Genomic DNA, 15646 nt, shown 5'->3' with positions numbered 1-15646 from the left:
TGGGTCAGAAGTTCACTTACACTAAGTTGACTGTGCCTTTAAACAGCTTGGAAAATTCCAGAGAATTATGTCATGGCTTTAGAAGCTTCTGATAGGTTAATTGACATAATTTGAGTCAATTGGAGGTGTACCCGTGGATGTATTTCAAGACCCACCTTCAAACTTAGTGCCTCTTTGCTTGACATCATGGGAAATGATTTCAAAAGAAATCAGCCAAGGCCTCAGAAAAAGAAATGTAGACCTCCACAAGTCTGGTTCATCCTTGGGAGCAATTTAAAAATGCCTGAACGTACCACGTTCATCTGTACAAACAATAGTATGCAAGTATAAACACTATGGGACCACGAGTCCTATATTGACATAACCTGAAAGGTCGCTCAGCAAGGAAGAAGCCACTGCTCCAAAACAGCCATAAAAATGTCAGACTAACGGTTTGCAACTGCACATGGGGACAAAGATCATACTTTTTGGAGAAATGTCCTCTGGTCTGATGAAACAAAAATAGAACAGTTTGGCCATAATGACCATCGTTATGTTTGAAGGAAAAAGGGGGATGCTTGCAAGCCGAAGAACACCATCCCAACCGTGAACCACCGGGGTGGCAGCATCATGTTGTGGGGGTGCTTTGCTGCAGGAGAGACTGGTGCACTTCACAAAATAGGTGGCATCATGAAGAATTAAATATATTGAAGCAACATCTCAAGACATCAGTCAGAAAGTTAAAGCTTGGTTGCAAATGGGTCTTCCAAATGGACAATGACCCCAAGCATACTTCCAAAGTTGTGGCAAAATGGCTTAAGGACAACAAAGTCATGGTATTGGAGTGGCCATCACAAAGCCCGGACCTCAATCAGGGGACCTCAATCCTACAGAAAATGTGTGGGCAGACCTGAAAAAGTGTGTGCGAGCAAGGTGGCCTACAAACCTGACTCAGTTACACCAGCTCTGTCAGGAGGAATAGGCCAAATTTCACCCAACTTATTGTGGGAAGCTTGTGGAAGGCTACCCGAAACGTTTGACCCAAGTTAAAACATTTAAAGTCAATGCTAACAAATACTAATTGAGTGTATGTAAACTTCTGACCCACTGGGAATGTGATGAAATAATTAAAAGCTTAAATAAATAATTCTCTCTATTATTATTCTGACATTTCACATTCTTAAAATAAAGTGGTGATCCTAACTGACCTAAGACAGCGAATATTTACTTGCATTAAATGTCAGAATTGTGAAAAACTGTATGCATGTAAACTTCCAACTTCAACTGTATGTGTTGACTGAATATAAGCAAGTGATGTCTGTTAAATAATCAAGTTGATGGCGCAGTCATATAGCCTCGGCACCTACATAAAGCTGAGTGACTCACTCACTCATGGCTTTGGATCAAAATAAATAAGTACCAACCTTCTTTCTGATAGACTTAAATAAATAAATGTTTTGGATATCCTGACCTGGACATCATGTTTTATAATAGCCCATTATGGGCTGTTATCAGGACGATAGACAATTGCCAACACCTCTGTATCTTGATACTTTGTGCAAGGCATTTGATCAGCATTAGAAACATTGCAGATGGGGCCTCCCGAGTGGCGCAGGGGTCTAAGACACTGCATCACAGTGCAAATTGCGATGCTACAGATGCTGGTTCCATACCCGTGCCGGCCGCAACTGGGAGACCCATTAGGCAACGGTGGGCTTTTTGTTTCTCTCCCTCTAAAAACAGAAATCATTCTGAATAACAAACTGGCTTTATTTACACATTAGTGAGAATGTCTCGCTCCATGTTCAAGAATGGCTCTCGCTCACTTTAGCTTATTTGAAAATTAAATCATCTCCAAAATATCGTTATTTTTTTAAACAAAGCGATTATTATTAATAACAACATTTCTGTTTGGGTGTTGGTTAGCCTTTTACGACTAGGGGGCGATATTTTAATTTTTGGATGAAAAACGTTCCCGTTTTAAACAAGATATTTTGTCACGAAAAGATGCTCGACTATGCATATAATTGACAGCTTTGGATAGAAAACACTCTGGCGTTTCCAAAACTGCAAAGATATTGTCTGTGAGTGCAACAGAACTGATGTTACAGGCGAAACCCAGATAAAAATCCAATCATGAAGTGCCGCATTTTTTGAAACCGCCTTATGCCAATGACTCCTTATATGGCTGTGAATGAGCTACGAATGAGCTTACGTTTTCTACGTATTCCCCAAGGTGTCTACAGCATTGAGACGTCTTTTTACGCATTTCTGTTGAAGAATAGCCGTAAGGGACCATATTTAGCAAGTGGTCACATGGTGTCTCCCGCAGAAAATCTTGCGTAAAATACTGAGGTAGCCATTTTTCCAATCGCTTCTTATGAGAAACCAATTGCCTCAATGGATATATTATCGAATATATATGTTAAAAACACCTTGAGGATTGATCCTAAACAATGTTTGCCGTGTTTCTGTCGATATTATGGAGCTAATTTGGAAAAACGTTTGGCGTTGTAGTGATAGCATTTTCCGGTCGATTTCTCAGCCAAGCATGATAAACAAACGGGAGCTCTTTCGCCTACAAAAATAATATTTTTGGAAAAAAGGAACATTTGCTATCTAACTGGGAGTCTCCTGAGTGAAAACATCCAAAGTTTTTCAAAGCTAAATGATTTAATTTGATTGCTTCTCTTATTTTCGTGAAAATGTTGCCTGCTGCCAGCAGAGCCTAGCATAGTATTATGCCATGATAAACTTACACAAACGCTTGTCTAGCGTTGGCTGTAACGTATATTTTGAAAATCTGAGATGACAGTGTAATTAACAAAAGGCTAAGCTGTGTCTCAATGTATTACATTTGCGATTTGCATGAAAGGAAAATGTTCTAGGGGTATCTATGTCCGCTGCGTTATGCTAATTCATTTGAGGATATGATTACGCTCCCGGATCCGGGATTGCTAGTCGCAAGAAGCTTTAGACTACAATTAGGATGTGAAAATGTTATGCTCTTAGTACTGTAGCCTACTCCCAACCGTAACGTTGTACAGCACCATATTTTCCATTCCAAACTAATGTACACCTTGAGGGTTTCGTTTTTCTTGGAATAGAAACACCATAATATTAATCAAATTAATTAATCTACATTTCTTAAAATCAATCCCATATACTATGTTCTTACAAAAAAGTTTTTAAATTCATTCATACAGCCAATATTGAAGGCTATCAAATGCTTCTCAAAGATGCCCTCTGGTGGTCAAACTAGCACTAACTAGCATTAATTGTAATAATGGCTGACAATTAAATAATGTTTCATAGAATTCTTCTGCATGTCACGCCTTGGTCTTAGTATTTTGTGTTTTCTTTATTTATTTGGTCAGGCCAGGGTGTGACATGGGTTATTGTGGTGTGTTTTTGTCTTGGGGGTTTTGTGGGTTGTCTACATAGTCTATGGCTACCTGAGGCGGTTCTCAATCAGAGTCAGGTGATTATCATTGTCTCTGATTGGGAACCATATTTAGGCAGCCATATTCTGTGAGTGTTTCGTGGGTGATTGTTCCTGTCTTTGTGTTTGCACCAGATAGGGCTGTTTCGGTTTTCATTATTTCATTTTCGTTATTTTTGTCCGATCCTTGTTCTACCTCTTCGTCAGAGGAGGAGATAGAAGAGAGCCGTTACACTGCAGCCCGCAAGGTGTGCTGCAGTATGACGCAACTTTTAAAGGAAGAACCACTATATGCACAATACCTGAATCCTCATTATTCATATATTATGCACAGCCCAGAAGAGACACTCACATGTTGTCGTTGCTCTCATCATAGGCCAGGATCTTAGTTACTTCCCAGTTCCCTGACGTAAGATGGCGGACTTCATTTTGATCTGCTCTGAACTGGAGGAAGGAAGGGGAACAGACACAGGAAATAAACAATGAGAAGAGTCTTACATATCTATAAAAACGACTTATTCATCACCATCAGCATGAACCTCACTTCTTGTTCTGTAACCACAGAGACATTACCCTCACCACGGTGTAAACTATAGCGAACAGAACACTTTGAGTGGTAACCACGGTGACATGAGTGACCCCCATCGGTTCAGTAACCATAGCGACTTGATCCTATACCTGTGTGGTGAACATGGCGATGTGATGGAACTCTCCGCGCCCCCCTTGCTTGACGGGCACTGTCAGGAAGAATCTGCTGCCGTCCCTGGAGAACACTGGTTCCTGGTTCTGCAGAAACAAACACAGCAAACATTTTACTTTTGAGTGTTATGACCATTATATGGACCACACAGATTGTGTATAATAGACTAGTAATATTCATGTCTTGGCATTTTAGGCCAATCATTAACAATGTGCACAATAAAGATCTATTGAATTTAATGGAATGGAACTTTGATTTGATATGTTTGACCATGACTGACTTTACAGGAGTTAAGATGTTTTACCTGCTTGGAAAGCCAGAGCTCTGAGGTCTCCTCATGCCTCTGAAATAGAAAGACCAAAATGTTAACAGTTAATAGTATGTCCCGTTTTAACCAATTAACCATTCCACAAGACAGCCCAAACCCCTTCAAAATCATCCAATTCCCTTTCTTCCCTAATACATTAAAATGTCGGTATATGTGCTCTTTCATTTAAACCCATTGCAGACAAGGACAAAAGCCCTGGCAGAGAAGATGAGTCCGGGCCCAGGGAAAGCAGCTTCTTGGCTGGAGGCCTGTTTGGTTGTGCTCTAGCCATCTGTGGGGCCTGACCCTGGAACAGTCAAACTGAACAGTTTCCCACAGACGGCCACGCTTTCCCCACAGGGGACTGCTGCTCTGCCCTGTTCCAGACAAAGCTTATAATAACACTCTGCAATCAAAACAAATTGTGGGAAGGATAAATCTTTACTTTAGTGTTCATAAAAACAGTTCTATGAGATGATAAAAGCTTCCCAGAAAAAAAAATAGAATAATTCATGTGATTTATAGTGTGTTTATCTGATAAATGCCACGAGATAATCTTCTTCTTCAAAAATGGTGGGTAAACAGAACGTGCATGCACCCCTTTACAAGCACCCTTTAGCATGCATAATAAAAAGCACACCAAACAACACAACAGGTGCTAAGCCCATACTGTAAACTGTTGATATAGAACTCATACAGTACTTTCAGATGAGGCATTCGAGTAAAGAATCTCTTTCCCTTTGGTACAGTAGCATAGTAATAACAGTCAGTGCATTGTCTGCTCTCTCCTCCCACTGCCAATATAACATAATGACCCACCACTGGGAGTGTGAACCCCCCCCCCCCTCCACTCCATACACAGAATGCCATTATTCTCACCTTAACACAGGCCCCTGTGGTGGTGTCACACACAGTCAGGATTGACACATTCTGGGCACGGCTCATCCACCTGACCGTTGTCTTGGTTTTACTGATCCACTTGACCATGGCTACATAGTGCTCCCTGCGAGAGAGTACAACCAGTTATTATTGATTGAAAGTAACCTTGTCTCTCCAAAAAGAAAACTTTCCAAGATTTGTCTTCATTATTGTTTTCATGATCATTTTGTATCACACCTTATTTTGAGGCTGTCTGGTGGTGTGAGCTCTTGAGTATGGGTCGGCCCGTACAAATTCACCACGTATAACTTCACCGTGGGGTTTGGTTGGCCCGCCTGAAAACAGAGTAAGTTTATTAGATACTGTAGCACCACTACATATAATAAATCAAAGATGAACCATAGAGAAAAATACCACACATTACAATCACCATATCAACGAAGCTAAACACTGTATAATTACATTGTAATTATGTAGAGCAATATCATACAGTGTATGTACCTACATAATAACCCACCTCCAAAACATCCCCAAACAATGGATGATAATAAGAAACAAGAATTATTTAACACCTGCCCTGACAATATATGAATAATAGCTACCGTATGTCATTACACAATTACAAACCAATTTCATCGAATGGTGATACAAATGTTGGTAACGCTTTCCATAAAGTTGCCCCTATTACTTTTTAACTACACCGTAAAAACTGTAGTATTAGGTGGTACTCTGTAATTACATGGTAAGAAGGTTGTAGCGCTAGCAGTTATTGCACAATTTGAAATGTGTATTTACATATCCACTTGCTGACGGTTACTCCGCATGAGTTTACTGATGCTACACATTTTCTTGTTCCACAATGCAACTAACGTTTTGTAATTAAAAGTTTGAAAGTTACCTGTGAATTACCATGTTAATAACGCGAACCAAAATCTGATTTTACACGGTGCCACTGCCATCGAATACCCATGCAATACCAGGGTTGATAAATAGGCTAGGGTCTGTTTGCAACAATTGTCATTAACTACCGGTCAGTTTCAATGAGATTATTTGTATGTTATGACCTGGCTCTAAGGCTATCCCGAATCAAATGTAATGTAATAACAATGTGTTCAAGAAACTTCATGTAAAGTGAAACCCAGTAGGGTATAACCTTTATTACCATGTAGTTAGAATGTAACTTTTGCAGACAGAAAATAGAGGAGACTGGAGAACATTATGCATAACCCTTTTAGTTACATTCTACTTCAAATGTATAAACCATTTTAACAGCCAACTCTGTAATTACAATGTTGTTACAAGAGATATACATGTATTTACAATGTACTTACCCAGGAGTAAACATCATGTAAAGTGAAGTGAATTTTCTTATGACTTTGTACCAATGTAAATGGATGTTTGTACTTACAATGTTCAATGGATTTGCCAAAGATTCATATTCAAACCTTTCAAATTCAATTCTCCATTTCAGAAGACTCAAAGCAATAACTATTTTAGTTAGTAAAAATAAGTAAGACAAGGTGGTAAAGCTAGTGAGCTAGCATTTCCCCCTTATTCATTAATGTAGCTAGCGAGCAGCTAGCTAAGCATAGGCACAGTGTCAACACACATTACAAAATCCTCATAAAACGTATGAAACATTTAGTTAACCAAAATGCAGAATTGTTTAAAAAGTAAGTAAGAAAATATTAGTGAAAAAAATAAAGAAAAAATCAAATAACCTGAAGTAAGAAAAAAAGTAACACAAGAAAATAACAAGAAGATAACAATAACAAGGTTATATACCTGAACCGAGTCAATGTGCGGGGGTACAGGTTAGTCAAAGTAATTGAGGTAATATGTACATGTTGGGGAGTAACGGATTACATCCAATATGTTACATGTAAGGGTTACAAAAAAACGGTAACTGTAATTGGTTACGTTACCAGCAAAAATATTGTAATCAGATTACAGATACTTTTGAAAAACTAAGATGATTATTTCCAGGATTACTTTGAAATTTAGGAAGGATGTTTGTGAAAAATAATCTTTGACACTTTGTATTCTCAATGACAATCAAATCAGCATTGAAAAAAGGCACAAGTTTAAGTTTGTTCCAGCTGAGTGAATCTGACCACAAGTCAGAGACCACCATGATGACACACCAAATGGGTTTGATAGATCGCGGGAAAAGAGCTACAGTCCAAGCTAGGTCTTCCAATGGAGCGACTGCTGTTGGCATTCAAAGATGATCCAATTTAAATAAACGCTTGGAGGTAAGGATGACAACAGTGGTGTAGTCTACGGCGATACTGTTATCACTTATTATTGATATCTACATAGGACATTGATGTGAATCACACTGCTGACCTCTCATTTAGCTATTTGCGCTTTACGGATTGTGGGTGTTGTGGATGGCTGTTCACAAATCTAAATGTGTATTTGAACCAAAGAATGGTTGAATTCAAGAAATTTAAGCTGCCTATCAATCATTGTTTTGAAACCAGTGGACAGCCAGTGAAAAATGCGCTCTTGCAACAGCTGCATAGTGAGGATCCCAGCCTATGGAATACAAGTGGGGCTTTTATTGCTCAATCTAATTCATGCTGATAAATAAAAAAAATCACAATAGGCCTAATGGACACATGCTCAAACTTGCACACTTTTGATAGACTAAAGGGACAATCTGTAGTTGCTACAACAATGTTTGGACTTAATGTTGATATCATGTATTGTCAGTCCTTGCATCTATAGCAAAATATAGTAACATACATTTTTGTTTTCTTCTAATGCCTCTTAATTGGAAAGTGATCTAAAAGTAATGGAATGTAATCCGATTACGTTACTGAGTTCAGGTAATCCAAAAGATACATTACTGATTACAATTTTGGACAGGTAACTGATAATTGTAATGGATTATAAAGTAACCTACCCAGCCCTGCATGTTGGTAGAGGTAAAGTGACTATGCATAGATAGTAAACAGTGAGTAGCAGCAGTGTAAAAAAAGGGGGTCAATACATACAGTCCGGGTAGACATTTGATTAACAGTTTAGCAGCCTAATGGCATGAGGGTAGAAGTTGTTAACTTAGGGATAAGGTCAATTTTTCTCAATTTCCACCTGAATGACGTGCCCAAAACAAACTGCCTGTAGCTCAGGCCCTGAAGCCAGGATATGCATATAATTGGTGCCATTGGAAAGAAAACACTTTGTAGTTTGTAGAAATGTTAAGATAATGTAGGAGAATATAACACAATAGATATGGTAGGATAAAATCCAAAGATAAACCAACCAGATTTTTCTTTTTAGAGACAATCCTCTTAGAAATGCAAGAGAAAGCTCATATTGCAAAATATTCCACGGGGTGTCACCAGTCTATGTTCAAATATTCAGGCTTGTAACTTCAAAAACGAATGAGAAATAACAGTTTTTGTATGAGGACACAGTCTTAGAAATCTGTGTCATGGCACGCCATGATGAAGTTGCGCAAGTGCTAAAATCGGTTTCCTATTGAACATACTTCTTTCCCAAAAGAAATATTATAGTTTTATTAGATTTTAGGGTGTCTGAGGAGTAAATACAAACATATTTTGACTTGTTGAAACAAAGTTTTAGGGGTAGATTTTCGAATTCCTTTCTCTTCAAGTTGAACGAGTGGATTACTCAAATCGATGGCGTCACCTAGACAGACTTTTAGGGATACAAAAAATGATTTTTATCTAACAAAATGACACTACATTTTATCACCGGGACCCTTTGGGAGACAAATAAGAGGAAGATTTTCAAAAAGTGAATATTTAATCTTTATGTGTGAATGTATGAAACCTGTGCCGATGGAAAAAATATTTTGATGTGATGTGCAGTCTTCAAACAATCGCATGGCATGTTTTCGCTGTAAAGCTACTGTAAATTGGACAGTGCAGTTAGATTAACAACAATTTGAGCTTTCAGAAGATATAAGATACTTATATGTACCTAAATTATGTATTTGCAATAATAACTATTAAAATGTATTTGAATTGCGTGCCCTCCAGTGTCACCGGAAGTTGTCCTGCTAGCGGGACACCAATCCTCAAAGAGCCTTTTGGACCTAGACTTGGAACTCCGGTACAGCTTGCCATGTGGTAGCAGAGAGATCAGTCTATGACTAGGGTGGCTGGAGTCTTTGACAAATTTTAGGGCCTTCCTATTTTTATTTATTAATTTTTTTCCTTTATTTAACTAGGCAAGTCAGTTAAGAACGATTCTTATTTTCAATGACGGCCTAGGAACAGTGGTTTAACTGCCTGTTCAGGGGCAGAATGACAGATTTGTACCTTGTCAGCTCCGGGGTTTGAACTTGCAACCTTCAGGTTACTAGTCCAACTCTCTAACCTATGACAACATCTGATATATTGTATGGAGGTCAATGAGAGAGTGTCGAATTTGGTCAACAAAAACATGAATGGCTTATTTGCTACGTGAAGTTTATTTGATCGAATACAAGTTCCATGTTGCTTAAGTTGTTGCGAGTGTACTGATATAAGTAGGACACATGACATCCCGGCAGGCAACTTTGAGAAAAAACACTATTGGAGTTGTTGTGAGATGGCTATGCTTATTCATGGCATGATCTAGTAGCCTAGCATTTCTCTCCACTGAATACAGGCAGTTGACGTCAACAACCCTCATCAAATATTCAAAAAAGGAATACAATAACGAGCTGTATCTACCAATCCAAAGAAAGGATAGGTGGGAGCTAGACAGCTCGCCGTGCCGCTTTGTGGAGAACGACTCCCATTATTAGGGCAAGAGACATGTAGTATCTTGTCAGTGTACGCATGATCTTTGCTGCAGAGTGTGAGAGGTGAGAGGTCAGTGTGATGTCATTTTCTGGTGAACAACTACAAAATCGTACAAAAAAACGAAACATTTAGTAACCTTTTTCTTCACTATTTAGTGACTGGCATTGTATGTTTGGACATTCAAACAAAGAAAAATAAGAAGTCAGAAGAACGCTAGTGTAACGGTTCTCTTCTATCTCCTCCGACGAAGAGGTGGAACAAGGATCGGACCAAAATGCAGCGTGATGATGATTCATGATATATTTTAATGAAGGAAAAACTATACATGCAGAAACTACAAAAATAATTAAATGAAATAATGAAAACCGAAACAGCCCTATCAGGAACAATCACCCACGAAACAATCAAAGAATATGGCTGCCTAAATATGGTTCCCAATCAGAGATAACGAAAATCACCTGCCTCTGATTAAGAACCGCCTCAAGGCAACCATAGACTCCTAGACAACCCTACTCAGCCACAATCCCAATACCTACTAAAACCCCAATACAAAAACACACCACAAAATAAACCCATGTCACACCCTGGCCTGACCAAATAAATTAAGACAAACATACATACTTCGACCAGGGCGTGACAGAACCCCCCCCAAGGTGCGGACTCTCGGACGCACATCAAAACAATAGGGAGGGTCCGGGTGGGCATCTGTCCATGGTGGAAGCTCCGGCTCGGGAAGTGGACCCCACTCCATCAAGGTCTTAATTCCTCCCCCTCGCGTCCTAGGATAGTCCACCCTCGCCGCCGACCATGGCCTAGTAGTCCTCACCCAGAACCCCACTGGACTGAGGGGCAGCTCGGGACTGAGGGGCAGCTCGGGACTGAGGGGCAGCTCGGGACTGATGGGCAGCTCGGGACTGAGGGGCAGCTCGGGACTGAGGGGAAGCTCGGGACTGAGGGGAAGCTCGGGACTGGATCTAGAAGAGTCTGGCTGACTGGCAGATCTGGAAGAGTCTGGCTGACTGGCGGATCTGGAAGAGTCTGGCTGACTGGCGGATCTGGAAGAGTCTGGCTGACTGGCGGATCTGGAAGAGTCTGGCTGACTGGCGGATCTGGAAGATCATGGCTGACTGGCGGATCTGGAAGATCATGGCTGACTGGCAGATCTAGCTGCTCTGGCTGCTCCTTGCAGACTGGCAGCTCTGGCTGCTCCATGCAGACTGGCAGCTTTGGCTGCTCCATGCAGACTGGCAGCTCAGGCTGCTCCATGCAGGCTGGCAGCTCAGGCTGCTCCATGCAGGCTGGCAGCTCTGGCTGCGCTAAACAAGCAGGAGACTCCAGCAGCACTGTAGAGGAGGAAGGCTCTGGCAGCGCTGAACAGGCGGGAGGCTCCGGCAGCACAGGAGGGGAGAAAGGCTCCAACAGCGCTGAACAGGCGGGAGGCTCCGGCAGCGCAGGAGAGGAGGAAGGCTCTGGCTGCGCTGAACAGGCGGGAGACTCCGGCAGTGCTGGAGAGGAGGAAGGCTCTGATAGCGCTAGACAGGCGAGGTGCACTGAAGGCCTGGTGCGTGGTGTTGGCACTGGTAGTACAAGACCGAGGACACGCACAGGAAGCCTGGTGCGGGGAGCTGCCACCAGAGGACTGGTGTGTGGAGGTGGCTCTGGATAGACCGGACCGTGCAGGCGCACTGGAGCTCTTGAGCACCGAGCCTGCCCAACCTTACCTGGCTCGATGCCCACTCCAGCCCGGCCAATAAGAAGAACTGGTATGTACCACACCGGGCTATGCACCCGAACTGGAGACACCGTGCGCTCCATAGCATAACACGGTGCCTGCCCGGTCTCTCTAGCCCCCGGTAAGCACAGGGAGTTTGCACAGGTCTCCTACCTGGCATAGCCATACTCCCTGTGAGCCCCCCCCAATACATTTTTGGGGCTGACTCTCAGGCTTCCATCCGCGTCGCCGTGCTGCCTCCTCATACCAGCGACTCTCCGCTTTTTCCGGCTCCAGTTCTTCCTTGGGGAGGCGATATTCTCCAGGCTGAGCCCAAGGTCCTTCACCGTCCAGTTCGTCCTCCCATGTCCAGTCCTTCTCTCGCTGCACCTTGTGTGCGGTTACACACCCCTGGTTTAGCCCAGGGTCCTCTCCCGTCAAGGATTTCCTCCCAAGTCCAGAAATTCTTGTCGCGCTGCTCCTGCTGCTGCTGTTGCTTGTTACCACGCCACTTGGTCCTGTTGTGGTGGGTGATTATGTAACGGCTCTCTTCTGTCTCCTCTGAAGAAAAGGTGGAACAAGGATCGGACCAAAATGCAGCGTGATGATGATTCATGATATATTTTAAGGAAGGAAAAACTATACATGCAGAAACTACAAAAATAATGAAAACCGAAACAGCCCTATCTGGTGCAAACACAAAGACAGGAACAATCACCCACAAAACACTCAAAGAATATGGCTGCCTAAATGTGGTTCCCAATCAGAGACAACGAAAATCACCTGCCTCTGATTAAGAACCGCCTCAAGGCAACCATAGACTTTCCTAGACAACCCTACTCAGCCACAATCCCAATACCTACTAAAACCCCAATACAAAAACACACCACAAAATAAACCCATGTCACACCCTGGCCTGACCAAATAAATGAAGACAAACATACATACTTCGACCAGGGTGTGACAGCTACACTTTCTCACTATGATGGAAGTTCGCCTCTTTTTACTGACTGAGATCTTTTCACCTCGTTCATTCAAAAGAACAAATCTTTCAACTAATTTCATTTATTTGATTCAGTAATGCCCAGAGCAAGCAGGAGTTGACAATACCTACTAGTTACCAATTAACTAAAAACCCTAAAGAATTATGATTCCACAAGCCTCTCGCGAGGGAGATTAGCACAATCTAGTTTGTGAACAGCAGCAGCTGCTGAAATGATTAGTTCTCGAGTTCAAGCTTGCTGAGCAGAGGCAGGCTGTATATTTTTTACAAACCTGTGTCCATTGATAACATTTTTAAATGATTGCATTTATTAATTATCAGTTATCAGTTCTGAAAATGTATTTTCCTGCGCACTTATGATAGGCAGTTGGTGATCTCCGGAGCAGCTGAGCCGGAGGTATGCATATGAATCTGTCTGTATTCATTGCAGAAAGCATATCGAACGAACGACTCAAATTAACGAGTCACTCTGAAAAACAAATCATGACATTCGAGTCAGTGAAAAGTGTTGTTAAAAAATTGTGTTGACATTGTGCCAGTGCCCGGCTAGCTACATTAATGAATAATGGATAAATAAATGCTAGCTAGATAGCTAGCTTTTACAACCCAGGATTGTAAAGTTATTGCTTTGAGTCTGAAAGGGGGAATTTAATTTAAATAGTTTAAATATGAATCTTTGTCAAATCTATTAAGAAACAGCTAACTGCAAAATGTTCCTGTCTCCTTATTTTTCCTGGTTTGCCTATTGTCTGCAAATGTTGTTACATGGTAACTACAAAGTAATGCACATGTTACTTCACTTTAAATTAAGTTTATTGGTCCTGGATAAGTACATTTTAAATACATGTATATACCTTGTAACAACATTGTAATTACAGAGTTGGTTGTTAAATATTGTAAGTTCAATGTAACTTAAAGGGTTATACCTAATGTTCTTGTGTCTCCTAATTTCATCTGATTAGCCTGTTCTCTACAAAGACTGTTATATTGTAACCAAATAGTAATTATAAAGATTATACCTTACTGGGTTTCACGTTACATTCAGTTGCTTGCTCCTGGGTAGGTACATGATAATTACTAGTATCGACGCTACACTCATCCGCATCATATGACTCGCAGTGTCCCCTTTCATCCCAGGCGGTTCGGCCCTCCCCTCCTGCTCCGTGGCTGAGTGACTCATTGCGAGTTTACAGAATAGGGCTGCGGGCAGCTGAGCGAAAATGGAGGAAAACTAAACTTCCAGAGGACCTATCATCCTATCACTCACTCCTCTCTACTTTCTCATACTCTGTATCCACTGCAAAAGCCACTTTCTATCAATAAATTTGAAGCTTCTGCCTGTAACCCTAGGACATTCTTTCTCACTTTCTCACTCCTTAATCCTCCACCCCCTCCATCCCACCTCCCTCTCTACGGACGACTTTGTCAACCACTTTTAAAAGAAGGTTGATGAACATCTGCTCTTCATTCACTCAGCCTATTGAGTCCACTTTTCCCACTCATACAGAACTACCCTACGCCCTGACCTCTTTCTTCTCTCTCCAGATGAAATCCTGTGACTAGTGAGGTTCGGCTGTCAGACAACCTTCCCGCTCAACCCTATTCCCTCTTTCCTTCTCAGGGTCCATCTCTGGAGACCTTCTCCCATTCCTAATTTCCCTCATCAACTCATCCGTGAACAATGGCTGCGTCCCCTCTGACTTCAAAATGTCGCTCCCCTCTCCAAGAAACCAACATTCAACTCCTCTGATGTCAAAAACTACAGACCAGTATCCTTTCTTTATTTTCTTTACAAAACACTGGACCATGCTGTCTCTTACCAACTCTCTCTCTCTATCTCTCCCAGAATGATCTCCTTGACACTAACCAGTCAGGCTGGTCAAATAACCGAGACTGCTCTTCTCCGTGTGACTGAGGCTCTCCGCACTGCCAAATCTGACTCTCTCTTGTCTGTTCTCATCCTCCTTGACTTATACGCCGCCTTCGACACCCTGAACCATCAGATCCTCCTCTCCACCCTCTCAGGCCTGGGAGTCTCAAGCTCTGCACATTCTTGGATTTCATCCTACCTGGCAGGCCTCTCCTACAGGTGACGTGGAGAGGATCTGTGTCTGCACCACATACTCTCACTACTGGTCTCCTCAAGGGCTTGGAACTAGGCCCTCTCCTCTTATCTCTCTACACCAAATCAATCGGCTCTGTCATATCCTCACATAGTCTCTCCTATGATTACTATGTGGATGACACTCAACTACTTTTCTCCTTCCCCCCTTCTGACACCCAGGTTGTGACACAGATCACTAATTGCCTGACAGATATCTGATCTTGGATGTCGGCCCACCACGTCAAGCTCAACATCGACAAGATGGAGCTGCTCTTCCTCCCTGGGAAGATGTGCCCGCTCCAAGACTTCCCATCACAATGAACAACTCCACGGTGTGGAGTACAAAGAACCGTAGCATGATTCTGGACAACACCCTCTCATTCTCTGTAAAAATCAAAGCATTGACTCGCTCCTGCAGATTCATGTTCTACAACATCCGTAGATTACGACCCAATCTCACACAGAAAGTGGTGCAGGTCCCAATCTTGGCACTTGTCTTCTACCATCTGGACCAGTTCAACTCGCTGTTGGCTGTCTCCCCGCTTGTGCAATCAAACCCAAGCAATTTATCCAGAATGCTACAGGCCGCCTGGTGTTCAACCTTCCCAATTTCTCTTTCCATGTCAACCTGCTCATCCACACACAACTGGCTTCCAGTCGAAGCGTGCATCTACTACAAGAACATGGTACTTATGTATGGAGCAGCAAGAGTAACTGCCCTTCCCTACCTTCAGGCTATGCTCAAACCATACACCCCA

The 15646-nt window shown here is 42.0% G+C and overlaps 1 protein-coding gene across 2 annotated transcripts in view; it reads right to left on the bottom strand.

Annotated features, from left to right (window-relative positions):
- The window catches only part of LOC124043770 (inactive dipeptidyl peptidase 10-like), a 340940-nt gene that overhangs the window by 47603 nt on the left and 277691 nt on the right, over positions 1-15646 (bottom strand). For both annotated transcript variants that reach the window (XM_046362710.1, XM_046362711.1), the window contains exons 10-14: positions 5545-5642; positions 5308-5431; positions 4426-4464; positions 4100-4207; positions 3774-3865 (exon numbers count right to left, since the gene is read on the bottom strand). In XM_046362710.1, the coding sequence (XP_046218666.1) occupies positions 3774-3865; positions 4100-4207; positions 4426-4464; positions 5308-5431; positions 5545-5642 (461 nt within the window). The remainder of the gene's footprint in view (positions 1-3773; positions 3866-4099; positions 4208-4425; positions 4465-5307; positions 5432-5544; positions 5643-15646) is intronic.

Source organism: Oncorhynchus gorbuscha, linkage group LG09 (assembly GCF_021184085.1).
Source record: "Oncorhynchus gorbuscha isolate QuinsamMale2020 ecotype Even-year linkage group LG09, OgorEven_v1.0, whole genome shotgun sequence".
NCBI classification, from domain to species: domain Eukaryota; kingdom Metazoa; phylum Chordata; class Actinopteri; order Salmoniformes; family Salmonidae; genus Oncorhynchus; species Oncorhynchus gorbuscha.
Note: the sequence above shows the minus strand (reverse complement) of the source record. Positions and strands in the feature narration are given on the sequence as shown.